A 20,449-nucleotide genomic window follows, 5' to 3' on the forward strand; every position below is an offset into this window, starting at 1 on the left:
TAGCTTTCCCTACTTGTAGGTCTGGGTGGCAACAAGGCTGGACAAGACACTGCTCTCTGGGATGTGCATTCAAGTCAATGATCAAGCTGCGATTATGGAATTCTTCAAACTGAACATAAGAAACAGAATCAGAACTACACCATTTTGCCCCTCATTGGTACTTCACCATTCAGTGGGGCCATGTCTGACTTCTTGTTTTAGAACTTTAAGTGGCATGCAAAAGTTTGGGCACCCCGGTCAAAATTTCTGTTACTGTGAATAGTTAAGTGAGTAGAAGATGAACTGATCTCCGAAAGTCATACAGTTAAAGATGAAACATTCTTTTCAACATTTTAAGCAAGATTAGTGTATTATTTTTGTTCTGTACAATATCAGAGTGGAAAAAAGGAAAGGAGCACCATGCAAAAGTTTGAGCACCCCCAAGAGATTTGAGCTCCCAGATAATTTTTACCAAGGTCTCAGACCTTAATTAGCTTGTCAGGGCTCTGGCTTGTTCACAATCATCGTTAGGAAAGGTCAGGTGATGCAAATTTCAAAGCTTTATAAATACCCTGACTCCGCAAACCTTGTCCCTGGGAGGTGACTGGTGACTTTGGTGTGGAGGAGCCTAGTAGTTTGGAAAAGGGTTAGTTTGTAGCCTATGGCTGCAGGAGGGCAGGAGTTGAGATTGAAGGAGGAGGGTGGGAGACTGTGGAATTCTCCAGAAGTAAGGGTAGCCAAAAAAGGGGTGCATCAAGTGAAAGATCTGAAGTAATGGGGACAACAAATTGAGGAAAATGGGTGAATTGGAGGAATTTATAGTTCTGTATAAAATTAAAGGACAGAAGGAAGGGGAAGGAGGATTTAGAGCACTTAATCCTTTGAAAGTGGCAGCAGCATTAGAGAACCAAATAGGTAAAGGATTCCAGGCCAAGATTTTGTCTAATGGATTGCTGAAAATTGGTTGCAAAGATATTGACCAATATAACAGTGCTAAGATGGTGGGAAAATTGGTTGTGAAAGCGGAGTGTATTGCTCTGAAAGAAAGGAAGGGAGTTAATGGGGTAGTGTATGGTATTTGGTCTGGCATAACTGAAAAGGAAATTTTGGACAAGTGATTGAAGCCAAATGATTAAAATTGAGAGAAGGTGCTAATTGGGATTCTTCTGGTTTTTGCAGGTAATATTCTTCCAACTAGAGTCTATCTTGGGTGCATGTCTTATCAAGTTAGAGAATACATTAGACCTCCCTTATGCTGTTATAATTGCCAGGGATTTGGACATGTTGCTGGTTCATGTTGAGGTAAAAGATGATGTTTGAAATGTGAAGAGGATCATGATATCAAAGCATGTAAGGCAGTGGTGCCTAAATGCAGTAACTGTAGAGGGGACCATATGGCAGAGTTCAGAGGATGTGAGTATTTTAGTAAGATAAGAATATCTTTATTGTCATTGTTGTGGAGCAATGAAACACAGTTTAGCAGCTCAACGTTTTGCAGCATGACAAAGAATACATACATAAAATAAACTCTAAAACCTCAGGAGTGCAGTCCAAAATTAATAATATATGGATGGGGGGGGGGTAGGACTATCACACACCTGCCATTCCTGGAAGTGTGATGCATTTAGCTGCCACCGTCTTAGGAGGGGGGCAGGAGAAGGGAAGGGGGTGTTATACATTTCACTGCTTGTGGGTAGAAGCTGTTAAGGAGTCTCTTTGTTTTCGTCCTTAATGCTCTGTATCTCTTCCCAGAAGGTAGAGGGGAAAACAGGTGATGTCCAGGATGAGTGGGATCCTTTGAAATACAAGTAACCTTCTTTTGAAGTCTGTCAGTATAAATATCTCTGAGGGAGGGTAATGTTGTGCCAATAACCCACTCTGCTACCCTCACCACCCGCTGCAAGTCCTTCCCGTTCTGTTCTGCGCAGCTGGCAAACCACACTGCACAGCAATACGTCAGGAGGCTCTCTATAGTTGTCCGATAGAAGTTGATCAGCAGGTGGTGAGGGAGGAGAGAGTGCTTTAGCTTCCTTAGGAAGTAGAGCCTCTGTTGGGCCTTCCCCACCTGATAAGAGATATGGGCAGTCCAGGTGAGGTCAGCCGAGATGTGGACACCGAGGAACTTGAAACTCTCTACTCTCTCCACCTCTTTCCCGTATATGTGCAGAGCAGAGTGCTCGATGCGCTTTGATTTCCTGAAGTCTACTATCGTAGGCTGGTATCGTCAGCAAATTTGACAATGGTGTTGATGGAGTGAATGGTAGAGCAGTCATGGGTGAAAAGAGAATAGAGGATGGGGCTGAGAACACCCCCCTGTGGTGTACCAGTGTTCAGGATGAGAGCAGATGATGTGTGTTCTCCCATCCTGACACTTTGGGGTCTGTTACTCAGAAAATCCAGTATCCATGAGCACAGTGAACTGCCAAGGCCCAGGTTGCTCAATTTCTGCACCAGTTTGTAGGGGATAACTGTATTAAAAGCTGAGCTGTAGTCCACAAACAGCATTCTTACATAGGTGTTATCCTGATCCAGGTTTGTAAGGGCTGTGTGGAGAGCTGTGATGAAAGGCAAAGCAGGATGTTGGTATCCAACAAAAAAATATCATATGCTGAGGCAGTAAAGAAAGTTGATAGAGAGCAAAGGATAAGTAAAGAAAAGATTGGAATGATGGGGAGTCAGTTCATTCCGAGTTCTCCAACTATGGTTCCTTCAGGCATGTTGTTGATGACTAGAGTCTTTTTTGGTGTTTGTTGATGTACTGGTCAGGGCTAAAACTACAGCCAAAAGGTCGGATATGATAGAAGTAGTTGTTGGAGCTGCAGAGAGATTCCTTGATATAAAACAGATTTTGCTGGAAAAATTACATGAGTATATGACAGACAAACAATCACTGAATACTTCCCAGTTGTCGGGATCAGAGAGTACGGAGGAGCTTTAAGTGGATGAAGAGGACAATAATTACTATTTGGATGTTTTTAATATTACAATGGAATGCAAGAAGTTTATCAGCAAATAGTCAAGAATTAAAAAGATTTGTTGGAACTTTTAAAGACAAGCCTGATTTGATCCGTATACAGGAGATATGATTAAAGCCTCATTTAGATTTTGTGATCCCTGGATATGATAGTTTGAGAGCTGAGAGGCCGGGTAAATCTGGTGGAGGGTGAGCAACTTTCATAAAAACAGCACTCCAGTTTAGAAGACTTGATTTTAAATCTAACCTTGAAATTATGGCTGTGGAGGTTTGGAGCTCTCGTGATCAAATAACTTGGATTAACTTTTATAATCCAGGTAATATGATGTTATCTGATTTGGATGAAATTATGAATAAGGTAATCTGGGTTAGAGATTTCAATGCCCATAATCCTATATGGGGTAGTGAAAGTAAAGATAGTAATGGAGTGGTAGTAGAGAAGTTTCTAGATAAATACAACATGGTACTGCTAAATGACGGAAGGCTTACAAGATTTAATATTGTAAAGAATACTTGTAGTCACTTAGACTTGTCTATCATTTCCTCAAACTTGGCTAGAGTTGGGGAATGGGATGTTATGGACAGATACACACTAGGAAGTGATCACTATCCTATAACTTTGATGTGTGTTGCTTGAATTTCCAACATCTGCAGAATTCCTGTTGTTTGCGTTTTACTATCCTATATTATGTAGATTTGGTAGAAATTTGATAGTAGGAGTTGAGGAGAGGTCTGCTAGGTATAATTTTTCTTTGGCCCATTGGGATGAGTACCAGGAGAAAGCTGTCGATATAATAGAACAGATTAATAGTGAGGGCTCCACAGACAATCAGAATGAATCTCTCTGTTCATAAAGTTGCTCAGTTGACTATTCCGCTACGGAATATTCCTGAGGCTCGAGCACTAGTTCCGTAGTGCAATAAAAATTGTGATATAGCAGTAAGAAACAGAAATAGAGCTTACAGGAAATTAAGAAAGTACCCAGTGTTAGATAACATTATGGAGTATAAAAAGGAAAGAGCAGTAGCAAGGAGAGTAATTAAAAATGCAAAGAAGGGATAGTTGGAGAAGATTTTGTGGAACCCAGAGCCCTGAGACACCTATAAAGCAGCTATGGATGATCATTCACAGAATGTCAAGGATATTTAGGAAACCATCTATCCCCGCATTGCTGGAAGGAGATATTGAAGCTGTAACCTTAAGGAAAAGGCTGATATGTTTGTAGAGGTGTTCCAAGCGTTACACAGTTCTGGAGAGTTAGGTGATTTGAGAAAGGAAATTGTTAAAGGAAAGTTGGAAATTGGACAGGAGTTTAGATAGCTCCATAAATTTGTTTTTCTCCCTTCAGGTATTGCAGGAAGCTGTCCAATCGGGTTCAAACACTTCTGGTAGGGATGGACTGTGTTATGAATTGCTTAAGCATTTAGATGACTCTGTATTAACAGAAATTCTAGCATTGTTTCTTTCAGTGTGGAAAGAAGAAAAATTACCAGTAGAATGGAAGTGTGCAGTGGTAGTTCCAGTTTTAAAGCCCGGTAAGGATCGTCTAGTCCTAGTTCGTATATGCCTATAGCTTTAACATCAGTGCTTAGTAAAATTATGGAATGAATGGTGACCAACAGACTTGTTTATTTTTTGGAAAATAAGGGACATTTTGCTGCCTATCAAAATGGTTTTAGAACTGGAAGATCAACAATGGAATCTGCTGCCCTTTTAGATCATGATAATTAAAAAAGCATTTCAAAATAGAGAAGTAATGGTAAGTGTATTTCTAGATATTGAAAGGGCACATGACTCACTATGGAAGGATGGCTTATTAATTAAACTCTATGATGCAGGAATTAGAGGTAGAATGTTTAATTAGATCAAAGATTTCCTTAAGGAACGGACAATTCAAGTAAAAATAGGCGGAACAAGCTCCAAGTCAGTTAAAATAGGTAATGGTACCCCTCAAGGAAGTGTCATTAGTCCAGTTTTTAATGTTGTGATAAATTATATCTTTGATCAGGTAGGGACAGATGATGGTGCAATCTGGAAAAGGGGAAGAAACGTCAAGTATATATTAAGTCAGGTACAAAAGGCTTTAAGATCAGTTGAAAACTGGGCTAATAAATGGGGTTTCAGGATTTCTGCAGTCCAAATATATGATTTTTGGCTTTAGAAGAAAGATTCCTGATTGTGAATTGTGTCTATATGATTCTCCACTAGAAAAAGTCAAGGTATTCAAGTTTTTAGGTGTCTGGTTTGATGAAAGACTTACTTGGAGGGTTCATATAGATAAAACAATTGGAAAGTGTGAGAAAGTTTTAAATGTTATGAGAAGTATCGCTGTATGTGACTGGGGAGCAGGGTGGGAAACTATGTACTTAATATATCTAGCTATGATTAGATCAGTTATAGATTATGGTTGTATTGCTTATGGTTCCGCTGCTACGGCAGTGCTTGGAAAACTAGACACTGCGCAGTCCAAAGCACTTACTCTGTTGTGGAGATTTTAGAACAACATCAGTCCTGGCATTATGTGTGGAGATGGGAGAAGTGCCTCTGTATTTAAGATGAATTCAGTTGGGCCTGCAGTATTGGGCAAAACTAAATGGATTCAATCACAATGTCCACCAAAGTGTCTTTTGCAGGGAAAGCATTTGCAAGCTGTGATACTTACCAAAGTCGGGCTGTAATGGGGGGAGAGGGGGAGGAGGACCTTGTCCCAACAATCAGCAGCTGTGGGCTCCTCTAAGCAGCTGACTAGCACTCTGAAAATTAAAATAAATGATGCCCACAAAGCAGGAGAAGGCCATAAGAAGATAGCAAAGTGTTTTCAGGTAGCTGTTTCTTCAGTTTGTAATGTAATTAAGAAATGGCAGTTAACAGGAATGGTGGAGGTCAAGTTGAGGTCTGGAAGACCAAGAAAACTTCCCGAGAGAACTGCTCGTAGCATTGGTAGAAAGGTAAATTAAAAACCCTGTTTGACTGCAAAAGACCTTCAGGAAGATTTAGCAGACTCTGGAGTGGTGGTGCACTGTTCTACTGTGCAGTGACATCTGCACAAATATGACCTTCATGGAACGGTCATCAGAAGAAAACCTTTCTTGCGTCCTCACCACAAAAGTCAGCGTCAGAAGTTTGCAAAGTAACATCTAAACAAGCCTGATGCATTTTGGAAAGAAGTCCTGTGGACTGATGAAGTTAAAATAGAACTTTTTGGCCACAATGAGCAAAGGTATGTTTGGAGAAAAAAGGGTGCAGAATTTCATGAAAAGAACCCCTCTCCAACTGTTAAGCACGGGGGTGGATCGATCATGCTTTGGGCTTGTGTTGCAGACAGTGTCATGGGGAATATTTCACTGGTAGAGGAAAGAATGAATTCAATTAAATACCAGCAAAATTCTGGAAGCAAACATCACACTGTCTGTTAATTTAAAAAAAAGCAAGCTGAAGATGAGGAGGATGGCTTCTACAACAGGATAATGATCCTAAACATGCCTCAAAGTCCACAATGGACTACCTCAAGAGGCGCAAGCTGAAGGTTTTGCCATGGCCCTCACAGTCCCCCGACCTAAACATCATCGAAAATCTGTGGATAGACCTCAAAAGAGCAGTGCATGCAAGACGGCCCAAGAATCTCTCAGAACTAGAAGCCTTTTGCAAGGAAGAATGGGTGAAAATCCCCCAAACAAGAATTGAAAGACTCTTAGCTGGCTACAGAAAGCGTTTGCAAGCTGTGATACTTGCCAAAGGGGGTGTTACTAAGTACTGACCATGCAGGGTGCCCAAACTTTTGCTTCGGGCCCATTTCCTTTTTTGTTATTTTGAAACTGTAAAAGATGGAAATAAAAAAGTAATCTTAAAATATTAAAGAAATGTGTCATCTTTAACGTTATGCCTTTTGGAAATCAGATCATCTTTTACTTGCTTAGTAACAGAAATTTTGAGCAGGTGTATCCAAACTTTTGCATGCCGCTGTATTTCAGCAAGTACTATCTATCCTTGATAAAGTCTTCTCCATTTTTGGCTCTCAGTTGATATGTAGATAGTCTTGGTTTTCTGCCCTCTTCTTTAAATCATGAGTTTTCTGTTGAACTTCAGCCTACAAGAACCAAGAGTACTGTTTCTATTTGTCAAAGATGTGGTGGAGTTTTCAATCCAAGAACTTGTTTGTTGTTATAAAATCCCTGAATCTACTGGTCATTTTCATCAGGCTTTCCTAATGTTTTCTGGTAGATGAAACATAGAAACATAGAAAATAGGTGCAGGAGTAGGCCATTCGGCCCTTCGAGCCTGCACCGCCATTCAGTATGATCATGGCTGATCATCCAACTCAGAACCCTGTACCAGCCTTCCCTCCATACCCCCTGATCCCTTTAGCCACTAGGGCCATATCTAATTCCCTCTTAAATATAGCCAATGAACTGGCCTCAACTGTTTCCTGTGGCAGAGAATTCCACAGATTCACCACTCTGTGAAGAAGTTTTTCCTAATCTCGGTCCTAAAAGGCTCCCCCTTAATCCTCAAACTGTGACCCCTCGTTCTGGACTTCCCCAACATTGGGAACAATCTTCCTGCATCTAGCCTGTCGAATCCCTTTACGATTTTATATGTTTCAATAAGATCCCCCCTCAATCTTCTAAATTCCAACGAGTGTAAGCCTAGTTCATCCAGTATTTCATCATATCAAAGTCCTGCCATCCCAGGAATCAATCTGGTGAACCTTCTTTGTACTCCCTCTATGGCAAGGATGTCTTTCCTCAGATTAGGGGACCAAAACTGCACACAATACTCCAGGTGTGGTCTTACCAAGGCCTTGTCCAACTGCAGTAGTACCTCCCTGCTCCTGTACTCGAATCTCCTTGCTATAAATGCCAGCATACCATCCGCCTTTTTCACCGCCTGCTGTACCTGCATGCCCACTTTCAATGACTAGTGTATAATGACACCCAGGTCTCATTGCACCTCCCCTTTTCCTAATCGGCCACCATTCAGATAATAATCTGTTTTCCTGTTTTTGCCACCAAAGTGGATAACCTCAGATTTATCCACATTAAATTGCATCTGCCATGAATTTGCCCACTCACCTAACTTATCCAAGTCACCCTGCATCCTCTTAGCATCCTCCTCACAGCTATCACTGCCGCCCAGCTTCGTGTCATCCGCAAACTTGGAGATGCTGCATTTAATTCCCTCATCCAAGTCATTAATATATATTGTAAACAACTGGGATCCCAGCACTGAGCCTTGCGGTACCCCACTAGTCACCGCCTGCCATTCTGAAAAGGTCCTGTTTATTCCCACTCTTTGCTTCCTGTCTGCTAACCAATTCTCCACCCACATCAATACCTTACCCCCAATACTGTGTGCTTTAAGTTTGCACACTAATCTCCCGTGTGGGACCTTGTCAAAAGCCTTTTGAAAATCCAAATATACCACATCCACTGGTTCTCCCCTATCCACTCTACTAGTTACATCCTCAAAAAATTCTGAGATTCGTCAGACATGATTTTCCTTTCACAAATCCATGCTAACTTTGTCCGATGATTTCACTGCTTTCCAAATGTGCTGTTATCACATCTTTGATAACTGACTCTAGCAGTTTCCCCACCACTGACGTTAGGCTAACCGGTCTATAATTCCCTGGTTTCTCTCTCCCTCCTTTTTTAAAAAGTGAGGTTACATTAGCCACCCTCCAATCCTCAGGAACTAGTCCAGAATCTAAAGAGTTTTGAAAAATTATCACTAATGCATCCACTATTTCTTGGGCTACTTCCTTAAGCACTCTGGGATACAGACCATCTGGCCCTGGGGATTTATCTGCCTTTAATCCCTTCAATTTACCTAACACCACTTCCCTACTAACATGTATTTCCCTCAGTTCCTCCATCTCACTGGACCCTCTGTCCCCTACTATTTCCAGAAGATTATTTATGTCCTCCTTAGTGAAGACAGAACCAAAGTAATTATTCAATTGGTCTGCCATGTCCTTGCTCCCTGTAATCAATTCACCTGTTTCTGTCTGCAGGGGACCTACATTTGTCTTAACCAATCCTTTTCTTTTCACATATCAATAAAAGCTTTTACAGTCAGTTTTTATGTTCCCTGCCAGTTTTTTCTCATAATCTTTTTTCCCCTTCCTAATTAAGCCCTTTGTCCTCTGCTGAACTCTGAATTTCTCCCAGTCCTCAGGTGAGCCACTTTTTCTGGTTAATTTGTATGCTTCTTCTTTGGAATTGATACTATCCCTAATTTCCCTCGTCAGCCAACAACCAAGGGTTGTTCCAAAGGAGCTAATTATGGCGGATTTTGGGGCAGTCCAGATGTTGACAACACTTTGAAGCTCCTGGTGTTTGGGGTTTTTCCAAGATGACTGTTAAGTGTTGTTGTGGTGTCAGGCTGATGGAGATAATGAAGTAGATTAGGTAGTGCACAGTCCTACAATCATCTGTCCTCATCACAGTAATGTAGACTCTTGTTTTGACAATAGCATAATGATAGATTTCAGTACCAGGAATGTTGCCACGCGGTCTTGTAATTGCCCCTCATACAAAATAAGGTATTAGCTCTGACAAGACATACTTCCAGAATTTTGTCAAGATGATAATTCTGTTGATGTTAGAATTCTCTATTCCCTCCTTGCAACTATACTTTTCCAGAGATGGATGATTCAATAGAATATATTCAGTCCATTAGCGCAGTAGTCCCCAACCACTGGGGCCGCAAAGTATGTGCTACCGGGCTGCGAGGAAACGATATGATTTGGTGATATGAAACCATGAGTCAGCTACACCCTTCCTCATTCCCTGTCATGCCCACTGTTGAATTTGAATGAACGCGAGGTCATTACCCACGCAAGGTCATAAGTCGGTCATTAACCTACAACTACTCTGAGTAAAAAAAACGTCGCTTGAGAATTTCTTTAGAAGAGGTGGTGGGGACATAAAAGGCCTAACGATGATGATAACGCAGAGACAGCTGAGGCTGAAACTGCAAAAAAAAAGAAAGCTTCCTTCAACAGAAAATACAATTTGTACATAAAATGTGGCTTTATTGCGACCGGTGACTCGCACGCTCCAAGCCCCCTGTGTGTGATATGTGGAGACAAGCTGTCTAATGAGGCAATGAAGCCCTCAAAACTGCTTCGGTACCTCGAGTCCAAGCACCCTGCACTTAAAGACAAACCCGCTGAGTTTTTTGAGCAGAAAAAACGTGAGCAGGCGGGACAGAAGCAAGTGCTGACAGCCACCACCTCCACAAATGTTGCTGCTCTGAGAGCGTTGTGCTTAGTGACTAGCCGTATTGCTAAGGCTAAGAAGCCTTTCACTGTTGGTGAAGAATTGATTCTGCCTGCTGCCAGGGACATGTGTCGCGAACTGTTGGGAAAAGCTGCAGCTAACAAGATGGCACAGGTTTCTCCTTGAAACTGTGGTAGCTGAAAGAGAATCAATGACATAGCGGAGGACATTGAAGCACATCTGTTGGAACGGCTTAACGAGTCACCATGGTATGCTATGCAGGTCGATGAGTCTACCGATGTCGACATCAAGGCAATACTGCTGGTTTATGTGCAATATATATTTCAAGACTATGTGCACGAGGATATGTTGTGCGCACTGCCGCAACCAACTAACACAACTGGGGCAGAACTATTCAAGTCTTTGAATGACTACATGTCAGGCAAATTGGACTGGTCATTCTGTGTTGGAATGTGCACAGACAGGGCTGCAGCTATGACTGCACGGCTGTCTGGTTTCACTACCTGAGTCAGAGGTTGCTCCTGAACGCCAGTCTACACAGTGTCATACACAGGGAAATGCTGGCCAGCCGAAAAATGTCACCTGATTTTAAGAGCGTATTGAGTGACGTTGTTGAAGTTATCAATCACATCAAAGCAAAAGCCCTTAACTCATGTCTGTTTGAACAGTTTTGCAAGGAAATGGATGCAGAGCACAAACACCGTCTCTTACTCACTGAAGTCAGGTGGGTATCAAGGGGGAGAGCCCTGGCCAGGATTTCTGAGTTAAGAGAGCAGCTACAGAGATTTCTTTCAGGAAAAAAGACACCACTGGCAGCACACCTCAGTGACGAGGAGTGGATAACAAAACTCGCTTATCTGTGTGACATCTTCAACCTACTCAATGAACTCAATTTGTCACTTCAGGAGAGAATGACAACTGTCTTCAAGTTGGCAGATGAAAGTGTCTGCTTTCACAGCCAAACTGGAACTGTGGAGACGGCGAGTGGACAGGGGCGTATTTGACATGTTCCCAACATTAGCTGGGATCTTGGAAGAGACTGAGGCTGTACCGTCCTTCTCACACCTGGTGCGCGAACACCTATCTTCGCTGTCGACAGAATTCGAGCGATACTTCCCAACTGCAAATGATCCAAGATGTGCAAAGGAATGGGTCCATGACCCATTTGTGAATGTCCCCGGTGAATCATCCATGTCAGCGCAGGAAGGAGATCAACTCCTCGAGCTTGCAAATGACAGTGGGCTGAAAAGTATGTTTGACATAACATCTCTGCCGGCATTCTGGATCAAAGTCAAGGCTGAATATCCTGAGATAGCCACTGAAAGCACTGCTTCCGTTTCCAACATCATATCTCTGCGAAGCGGGGTTTTCTGCAATGAATGCAATGAAAACTAAATTGCAGAATAGACTGGACATAAGGAATCCCCTTCGAGTACCACTGTCTCCCGAATTTTAATATTAAATTCGTTAGATAAACCCTTTTAGAAATGAAATTGAGTGTATTAGCCACTTATAAGTGACTTATAGTTGACCTATCACCTATATTCCGGTTGTGATTAACAACACCACCCCCCCACCAGCGGCCGGTCCACAAGAATATTGTTAATATTAAACCGGTCTGTGCTGCAAAAAAGGTTGGGGACCCCTGCTTTAGCATAGCCTTTGACCTGCTGAGGAAAACAAAGACAATTGCTCAAGTCCTACACAGTAGTGACTTCTTTGATCCTTTGTGCCTTGAAGATCTGGATTATCTACAACAGGCACCTCAAAGCACTACAGAGGTACCACCAACACAATCTCCACAAGATCCTTTAAATTTACTAGCAAAATAAGCAAACAATAATCAACAAATTCTCCATAGCCAGCACATCTAGCATTAAAACCCTAAGTACATGTAGTCACCTCTGATCTGCAGTATCAACCATACATGCCCAACCTCTGACACCAAAAACAGTATTCCATTGGAAAATAAAAACTTCAGAAGTTACTGAGCCATAGCTAACGAAGGAGGTATAGTCACAAACAAGAGAAAATCTGCAGATGCTGGAAATCCAAGCAACAGACACAAAACGCTGGAGGAACTCAGCAGGCCAAGCTGCATCTATGGAAAAGAGTAGAGTTGACATTTCTGGTTGAGACCCTTCAACATCAGATTTTTTTTTTAAACTTATAAGTTTTAAAACAGAAGTCTAAAGATTAAGGTACTTTACAAAACACCAAAAAGTTCAAGAAAGAGAAATGATGCATCAAGAAAGCAAATCACCAAAACAAAGGGAAGAGCATCCATGACTCAGTAAAGATAAAGAATAGCAAAAGTAAATTTGGGTCTGATATTGACAAATATTCAAAGAAATTATGAGGAATATACAAATAGTTAAAGTGTTATACAACTATTTTTTTTATCTATTTTCACTACTGAACCCCTATTGTAGATATAAATCAAAGGCCAATGAGAGTAAAGAACTTAAGGTTATTAATATGATTGAAATTTTTCTGGAGAAATTAAGACTATAATTCCTCGGGCTCTGACAAATGTGGTACTGAAAGAGGCAACTACAAAGATAGCAGATGCTCCAGTACAACTGTCATTGGCCAAATCAAAGGTGAAGAATCAGCATAGGAGGGAGATTGAAAATCTGCCTAAGTAACACCACCACAACAACACTTATTCAGTATCAACAAGACCAAGGAGCTGATTGTTGATTTCAGGAGGAAACTGGAGGTCAATGAGACAGAGTTGGAGAGGGTGAGCAACTTTAAATTCCTTGGTGTTATCATTTCAGAAGATTTGTCCTGGGTGCAGCACACAAGTGCCATTACGAAGAAAGCACAACAGCACTTCTACTTTCTCAGAACTTTGCAAAGATTTGGTATGTCATCTAAAACTGACAAAACTTCTATATAAGTTTAGTAGAGAGTATAATGACTGGTTGCATCATGGTTTAGTATGGAAATACCAATGCCCTTGAATGAAAAAACCTACAAAAATGTAGTGGATACAGCCCAGTCCATGACAGGTAAAGCCCTCCCCACCACTGAGGACATCTACATGAAGCGCTGTCTCAGGAAAGCAACATCCACCATCAAAGCTATGCTCTCTTCTCGCTGTGGCCATCAGGAGGAAGGTACAAGAGTCTAAGAACCCATACCACTGGTTCAGCAACAGGCATGACCCCTCAACCATTAGGCACTTGAACCAAAGGGGATAACTTCACATGTCCCACCACTAAACTGTTTCCACAACCTATGAACTGACTTTAAAGGAAATCATAGAAAAGTACAACACAAAAACAGGCCCTTTGGCCTATCTAGTCTATGCTGAACCATTTAATCTGCATAGTCCCATCCACCTGTACCTGCACCTGCACCATAGCCATCCACACCCCTACCATCCATGTACCTATACAATTTTCTCTCAAAACATTGTAATTGAGCTTGTATGTATCACTTGCACTGGCAGTTTGTTCCACACTCTCTCAACCAACTGAGTGAAGAAGTTTCCCTGATATTCTCCTTAAACTTTTCACCTTTTACACTTAACCCATGGCCTCTGATTGCAGTCCCACCCAAACTCAGTGGGAAAAGTCTGCTTGCATTTACCCTATATATACCCCTCATAATTTTGCATACCTTTATAAAATCTCCCCTCAATCTTCTATATTCCAAGGAATAAAATCCTAACCTGTTCAATCTTTCCTTATAATTCAAGTCCTCCAGTCCTGGCAACATCCTTATAAATTTTCTCTGTACTCTTTCAAACTTGTTCACATCTTTCCTGTAGTTAGGTGACCAAAACTGCACACAATACTCCAAATTAGGCCTCTTATACAACTTCAACATAACATTCCATCTCCTGTACACAATACTTTGAATTGTGAAGGCCAATGGGCCAAAGGCTTTCTTCATGACCCTATCTACTAATGCCACTACTCTCAATGAATTATGGACCTGCATTCTCAGATCCCTTTGGTCTCAACACCCTACCGTTCACTGTGTAAGACCTATCCTGGTTGTTCCTATCGAAGTGCAACACCTCACATTTGTCTCAATATTTATTGCTTTTTTTCCCCCTCTACTTGTAGAGTTTGTTGTCTTTTGCACATTGGTTACCTGTCCTGTTGGGCGAATGCCCACAAGAAAATGAATCTCAGGACTGTGATGTCATACATGTACTTTGATTAAAAAAAACTTACTTTGAACTTTCCTATATTCTGAATAGTACCGGCAGATCATAAGGCAGCAAGTACAATGTCACCATTTAAGAAACTGGAAAAATTCTGAACTACACACCAATTATCCTGACAGTTCTTGCTGGCAAAATACTGAAATCAATCATTAAAGATGTAACAACAGGGTACCTGGAAAATTATATAATCATGAGTCAACTGAGTCAAATAATGTGAAATGTATATTTTGGGTGATTTAGCAAGGGCCAATAAAGAGAACTAGTGAATACAGTCTCAGACAAGAGAAAATCTGAAGATACTGGAAATCCAAGCAGCACACACAAAATTCTGGAGGAACTGGACAGGCCAGGCAGTATCTATGGAAGAGTACTATCGACATTTCAGACTGAGACCCTTCATCATGAGTCAGAGTAAGAAAGCCCATTTCCTCCAGCATTTTGTGTGTGCTGTATGTTAGTGAATACAGTAAACGAAAGGTCCATTGCATCCAGAGTTTCTCCGGTTAGTGGATGATTTCCCTCCACGCCTCTCTGACGTAGAGAGAGCCAAGGTACAGCAGTGGTTTGCCATTGCCTTCTGCTGAGTGAGTTTCCAAAGAGATCACCAGCACGGATGGAAAGTGTGCAGGGGAGCCGGCTGGATTTGAACTCGGGACCTTTCATCTCCAAGTCCAGCGCTGATACCACTATGCCTCCAGCCAGGTGAATACAGTACATCTTTGTTTTAAGAGACATTTGATAAACATTGCAAAAAGGGCTGTCATATTAAACAAGGATGAGGGGTTCATAATTTTAGCATGTTAACTCGGTTTTTATCTCTTTTCAGATAGATAGCGTCTCCTACGCATTTCCAGTAACTACCGTGTTCTGCATCTGACGGTGCCAACACTTCTCTGCCCAACATGCTCATTCGACTTCCTCAGTTTGCATTCTACCGGACAGATCAAGTGAGATTAACGAATATTCATCACCCGGAGAGCATCAGCAGCATTTATGACACCTAGATGGTCCTGGTTTCTATCTATCATCCTTGCTTGTTCCACTCTTTCGCCCAAGACTTAAACACACCAGTCTCCTTACTTTCCCAATCCTGATGAAAAGTGATGGACCCTCCTTCTCTCACCATGGATGCAGCCTGGTCTGCTCTCTCGCACTTTGTTTATATCTTCAAGTTTCCTATATCTGCAGTTTTGTTCCCCCCCCCCCCCCACACACTCCCAGGTCTTTTTAGCACTAAATCCCATACTGACACTGTTTTCCAATGAACACCAACTCCTGGCAAAAACGACATTCCACATCTGTGTTACTAATGCGTGCAGTGCTGCACGTTGAAGTAAATCACACACACGGACGTTTGCCAGTCCTCCGAAAAAGCGCAAAACCTAGCTCCTGGGCTTCAGTGGAAGGACCGGCCTTTTACAGCAACCCAAGACCCTCGGCACCAGTTCAGGTATACAACGGCTGTTTAAAAGCTCCGGTCGCCCCGCGCCTACCATGTCGGATTCGCATATCACGGTCCCCCGACTCTCAGCCTCTCCTCGCCCGCCGACGGCACTACACAAATCCGCCGCTCAGCCGCCCGAGGCCCGACAGACTCATCACCACGACAACGGCGTACGTCAGCCGAGCACGTGAGGTCGGTGCCCTCCAATCACGATCCCCCACTCAGAGCCCTGCGGCGGCAAATGGGCAACTGGCTCGTAGCACTAGATGATGAAGGATGAGAGGAGCCTGTATGCTCGCTAAATTGCTCTATGACTCGTATTTTGTTTTTGTTTCCGACTCCCAACACTTTATTTTGCTTCTCCACCCCTCTGCAAACCCTGGGATGCTAGTTCATACTTATCAGTAGTTTGGCCCCTCCGTTCGCCCAGTCAGAGACGCAAGAGGCTGCAAATGCTGGAATCTGGGATCAGGACTGATACAGACTTTCGATCTAAAACGTAGATAAATCAATTCTTCCCATAGATAATTTCCCACTCGGGATCAATAAAGTACTTCTTATTGTGCTATTCGACCAACTGAGATCCTTGTTGCAGATTGCTTGTTGCTACATTCACAATCCCATTTTATCATATATGGAACCTCAGAGAAAGTGTTGTAACTACCTTAAAAATAAGTGATTCAGACATCCCACCCTACAAAAACTCATTACAGGGAGGTAGCACCACCGCCCCTGCATCCCGCAACCCCATATCCCCCCCCCCAAAGTCGACCTCCAAGGGTGTATGTATACAGAACATTTGATTATGAAAGAACACAACAATTTATTTTGATCACATATTGAAACTATTTACACATACATATATACATATATATTCCTTGTTGAGTATTTCGTTGGCAGTCTCGATGCTAATAGCTAAATGCTAATGCAAATAGCTTTTCTATTTCTTTTGCAAACTTTCCTTGTACTGTGATGTGGCTTACTTGGCAGATTTGAGCATTTTGCCAGAAGTCTCAACCTCATTGCAGTCTGTGTCAATGAATTTGTTAATTTTGCAAGACATCAGATTCACAAGATTCACAATTATATTATCATGGAGTCGTTTTTTTATTCTATTACTTTAAGCAAGTCTACAGGGAGTTTGGCCTCATCATGTAGGACATCAATAGAGTAGCTCCTTAGCAGCTAGCCAGCTAGTTTAAATAATGTTAGGTATGCTAATGAATGAATGCCACCTGTTAAACTCACCTCAACATGTCTTTTACAGTCATTTAACCCACCATGGGCAATAGAAAAGTCACTGTTGCAAACAGTGCAGCGAGCAAAACTGTCATTATTTTTGACCCCTATGAGGCAGGGGTACACTTTAGTGTAGTCTGGGGTGAAGTAAATTTTATATTTTCTTTTTCTGGAACACTGCCATGGCGCTGCAGGACACTAAACTGAACTCATGAACAATGAAAGAGAGAGAGAGAGAGGTCAACTGTAAAGCCCACCCATAGAGAAAACTGATAGGTCTACCTAGCACAAAGAGAGACCAATCAGGATGCTCTCTCTCTCACTCTGTCACTACGTCTGTCACTCGCTTTCTCTGTCTCTCTCTCTCTCTCTCTCTCTCTTGCTCGCTCTCTCTCTCTCTCTCTCTCTCTCTCTCCCTCCCTCTCTCTCTGTCTCTCTCTTGCCTTCCCTCCCACTTGCTCGCTCTAAAAAAAATCAATTTCCGGGATATTGCATATGATTTGCGGGTGTCAGGGAGCCACTATCAATATGCGTGAGACTCCCGGAACTTCCAGGAGAGGTGGGATGTCTCATTGGTTGCAGAAATGACAGAAGGGCATCTCTGTCCTCAGGGTAAATCATTTCAAGAGTCACCAGCTCTCAATACATGAGTTGCTCAACTGAATGCTGCCCGCCAAAGAGTCACAATGGATAAGATCTTAACTGTGCACTACAAGAGAAGTGTCCTGATGAAGGGTTTTGGACTAAAGCATCAACTCTACTATTTTCCACAGATGCTGCCTGGCCTGCTGAGTTCCTCTAGCATATGTGTTGCTTGGATTTCCAGCATCTGTAGATTTTCTCTTGTTTGTGGTTGGACTACAAGAGAAGTGCAGGTCAAAAGTTTGAAGACACCAAGCCCAAGGACAGCTTCTATCAATATTTTGGATTCCAGATTCCAGCATCTTCAGTTTCCCACGTTTCCAATGTAGTTAATGGGTTTTAAGTTCTTCACCTAGTTTTAGGAAAAACTTTAGCAGGAATGCCATCTGCTTCAGACCTCTGTTAATATCTCATGGTTAACAATTCTCTATCAGTCACATCAAACTATTGTCAATGCTAGAAGTCTGAGCTTTGTATAATTGTAGCCTATCTGCTGTTTGCTTGCACTCTACTTTTTTAAACTGTACATGCTATTCCAAGGATCCTCCACATCTGAAGATCAATTTTCCATTCACAAAAACAAAGATCTTCTGCTAATCTGCATGACACCACAACAGTAATTCCCTTCCCCCTACAATAAAGTTAAGAATGAACCACTCTTTATTGTTACACGGAACAACTGGAGGCGAACCCAAGTGCAGGACACAGGCATGGAGACAGACTTGGATTTGACTTGGAACTCGAAACCAGGACTTGGATTTGACTTGGAACTCGGAATCAGGACTTGACTCAGACTCGGAGCCCTGGGACTTGTACTTGGGCTTGGACACAGAGCCAGGACTTAGACTTGGACTTGGACTCGGAACCTGGACTTGAGCACAGACACAGAGCCTGGACTTGGGCACAGACACAGAGCCTGGACTTAGACTTGGACTTGGACTAGGACTCGGAACGACAAAACAACGATAATCCATTCGAGTAGCGGCAAACGACCTGCCTACTCAGCTGGATATGAAACGACAAAATAACGACAGTCCGTTCGAGTAGCAGCAAACGGCCTGCCTATTGAACTGGATATGAGATGACAAAACAACAATAGTCCATTCAAGTAGCGGCAAACGGCCTGCCTACTCAGCTGGATACGAGACAACGAAATCCAAACCACAACAGTCTATTCAAATCTCGGCCTGGAGTAGCGGCAATGACCAGCAAATCTCAGCTGGCCATGGAAACAGCAGAATTCGTACCTTTGGCTCGGAGTGGCGGCAAACGGCCGGCAACTCAGCTGGACACGAAAATGACGGAATCCACAAAGCACCCTGGACACCGAAGCCACTTAGAGTCCACAATGAACAGGGACCTGAACTGGGCACAACTGCACTTGCTCAGGTGACGGTCCAGACCCGAGTAGCTGTAAGCCGGAGCTTTTATGCTGCCGACTCAGATGGGAAACAGGTGCCTTAATCAAGGCACCCGATTTACCATGGGGAAAAGGAAATAACTGGAATGAGGAGTCAATGGACCGGACTGTGACATTTATATCTTGTGAGCCACCTCTCAATGAAGACAGACACTAAAGACATCTGCACTGTTCCAAAGAGTGGCTATTAGGCTCTATAATGAATCAACCCATAGCTGGGTAAGTGAAGACACTCTCCTGTTACACTGCTTCAGATAACTCATTTTTATTCTTTCAAAGTTCTCCCCTAATATTTTTATATCTGTGAACTTGTAATGCTACAATGACACTGTAATTTCCTTTGGGATCAATAAAGTATCTATCTAGCCACAATGAATTTCTCCACTGTCTAGAGTACAGCAGCACAGGAATTTATACTGATTCTTTGTCTTCTGTGTGATAGCCAGTCTTCCATTTTCCCCCAATGACATAAGCACTTGTGCATCAGCTTTTTATGTAGTATGCCTTTGAATGTCTTTGAAAATCAAAATATGGTTCATCCATTGACTCTGCTTGTTACGTTCTCAAATAACTCGTGTGATTTGCATTTTATGAAACCACATTGACTTGAAGCATCAAGCTTCCCTAAACAACCAGCTATTTATTCCATGATACCTTCCTATGATCTGTTAAACTTTCCTATCCTGAACAAGGGAATCACAATCGCAATTTAAGTCTACTGATATCCTTTCAAAACTAGAGTTCTAAAAGCTTCAAAGTCAATTTCCTTGAATGAAGGACACTGAGTCTTAATGACTTATCTCCTTTTAGCCTCATTAGATATTTCAATGTACTATTTTGTCTGATAGTGTTTTTGTTTGTTCTTTACTCTCTGCGCACCGGGTCTTTATTTTTAGGGTTAGGGTTCTTTGGGGTTTCTTGTTTTGTGGCAGCCTGTAAAGAGTCAAATCTCAAGGTTGTATAAAGTGTACATACTTCAATAATAAACTTTGAACTTTGGACTGCTGCAAGTTCTTCCCTCTTGTTTGAAACTACCCACCTGTCCCCAAAGGGATATTTTCAAGGTTCTCCACTGTGAAGATTAGTGCAGAGAATTGGCATAAGTTATTTCCCATTTCCTTGTCTCCTGATATTAATGCCCCAGTCTTGCTTTCCCACACATCTTCACTATCCTCTTTGTCTTCGTATTAAAGAAACTTTTCTTATTGATCTGTTTCATTGTATTCTCACAATAAATTTTCTCTCTCCACTGTAGCTTTTCAGTCCTCTACTGCTTGTTCCTGAAAAGATCTCAGTTGTCTAGTCTACCATTAGCTTTTGT

At 42.1% G+C, this 20,449-nt stretch overlaps 1 protein-coding gene and 1 long non-coding RNA gene across 2 annotated transcripts in view; one reads left to right on the forward strand and one right to left on the reverse strand.

Moving 5' to 3' along the window:
• lztfl1 (leucine zipper transcription factor-like 1) overlaps nucleotides 1-16,019 on the reverse strand; it is a 97,855-nt gene extending 81,836 nt beyond the window's left edge. Inside the window, exon 1 of the mRNA XM_063069387.1 lies at nucleotides 15,877-16,019. Within this exon, the coding sequence (XP_062925457.1) occupies nucleotides 15,877-15,879 (3 nt within the window). The 5' untranslated portion in view covers nucleotides 15,880-16,019. The remainder of the gene's footprint in view (nucleotides 1-15,876) is intronic.
• LOC134357758 (uncharacterized) overlaps nucleotides 1-20,449 on the forward strand; it is a 38,604-nt gene that overhangs the window by 3,307 nt on the left and 14,848 nt on the right. Inside the window, exon 2 of the long non-coding RNA XR_010020720.1 lies at nucleotides 15,210-15,833. This is a non-coding gene — a long non-coding RNA (uncharacterized LOC134357758). The remainder of the gene's footprint in view (nucleotides 1-15,209; nucleotides 15,834-20,449) is intronic.

The sequence above is a fragment of the Mobula hypostoma genome, chromosome 17 (genome assembly GCF_963921235.1).
Source record: "Mobula hypostoma chromosome 17, sMobHyp1.1, whole genome shotgun sequence".
NCBI lineage: Eukaryota > Metazoa > Chordata > Chondrichthyes > Myliobatiformes > Myliobatidae > Mobula > Mobula hypostoma.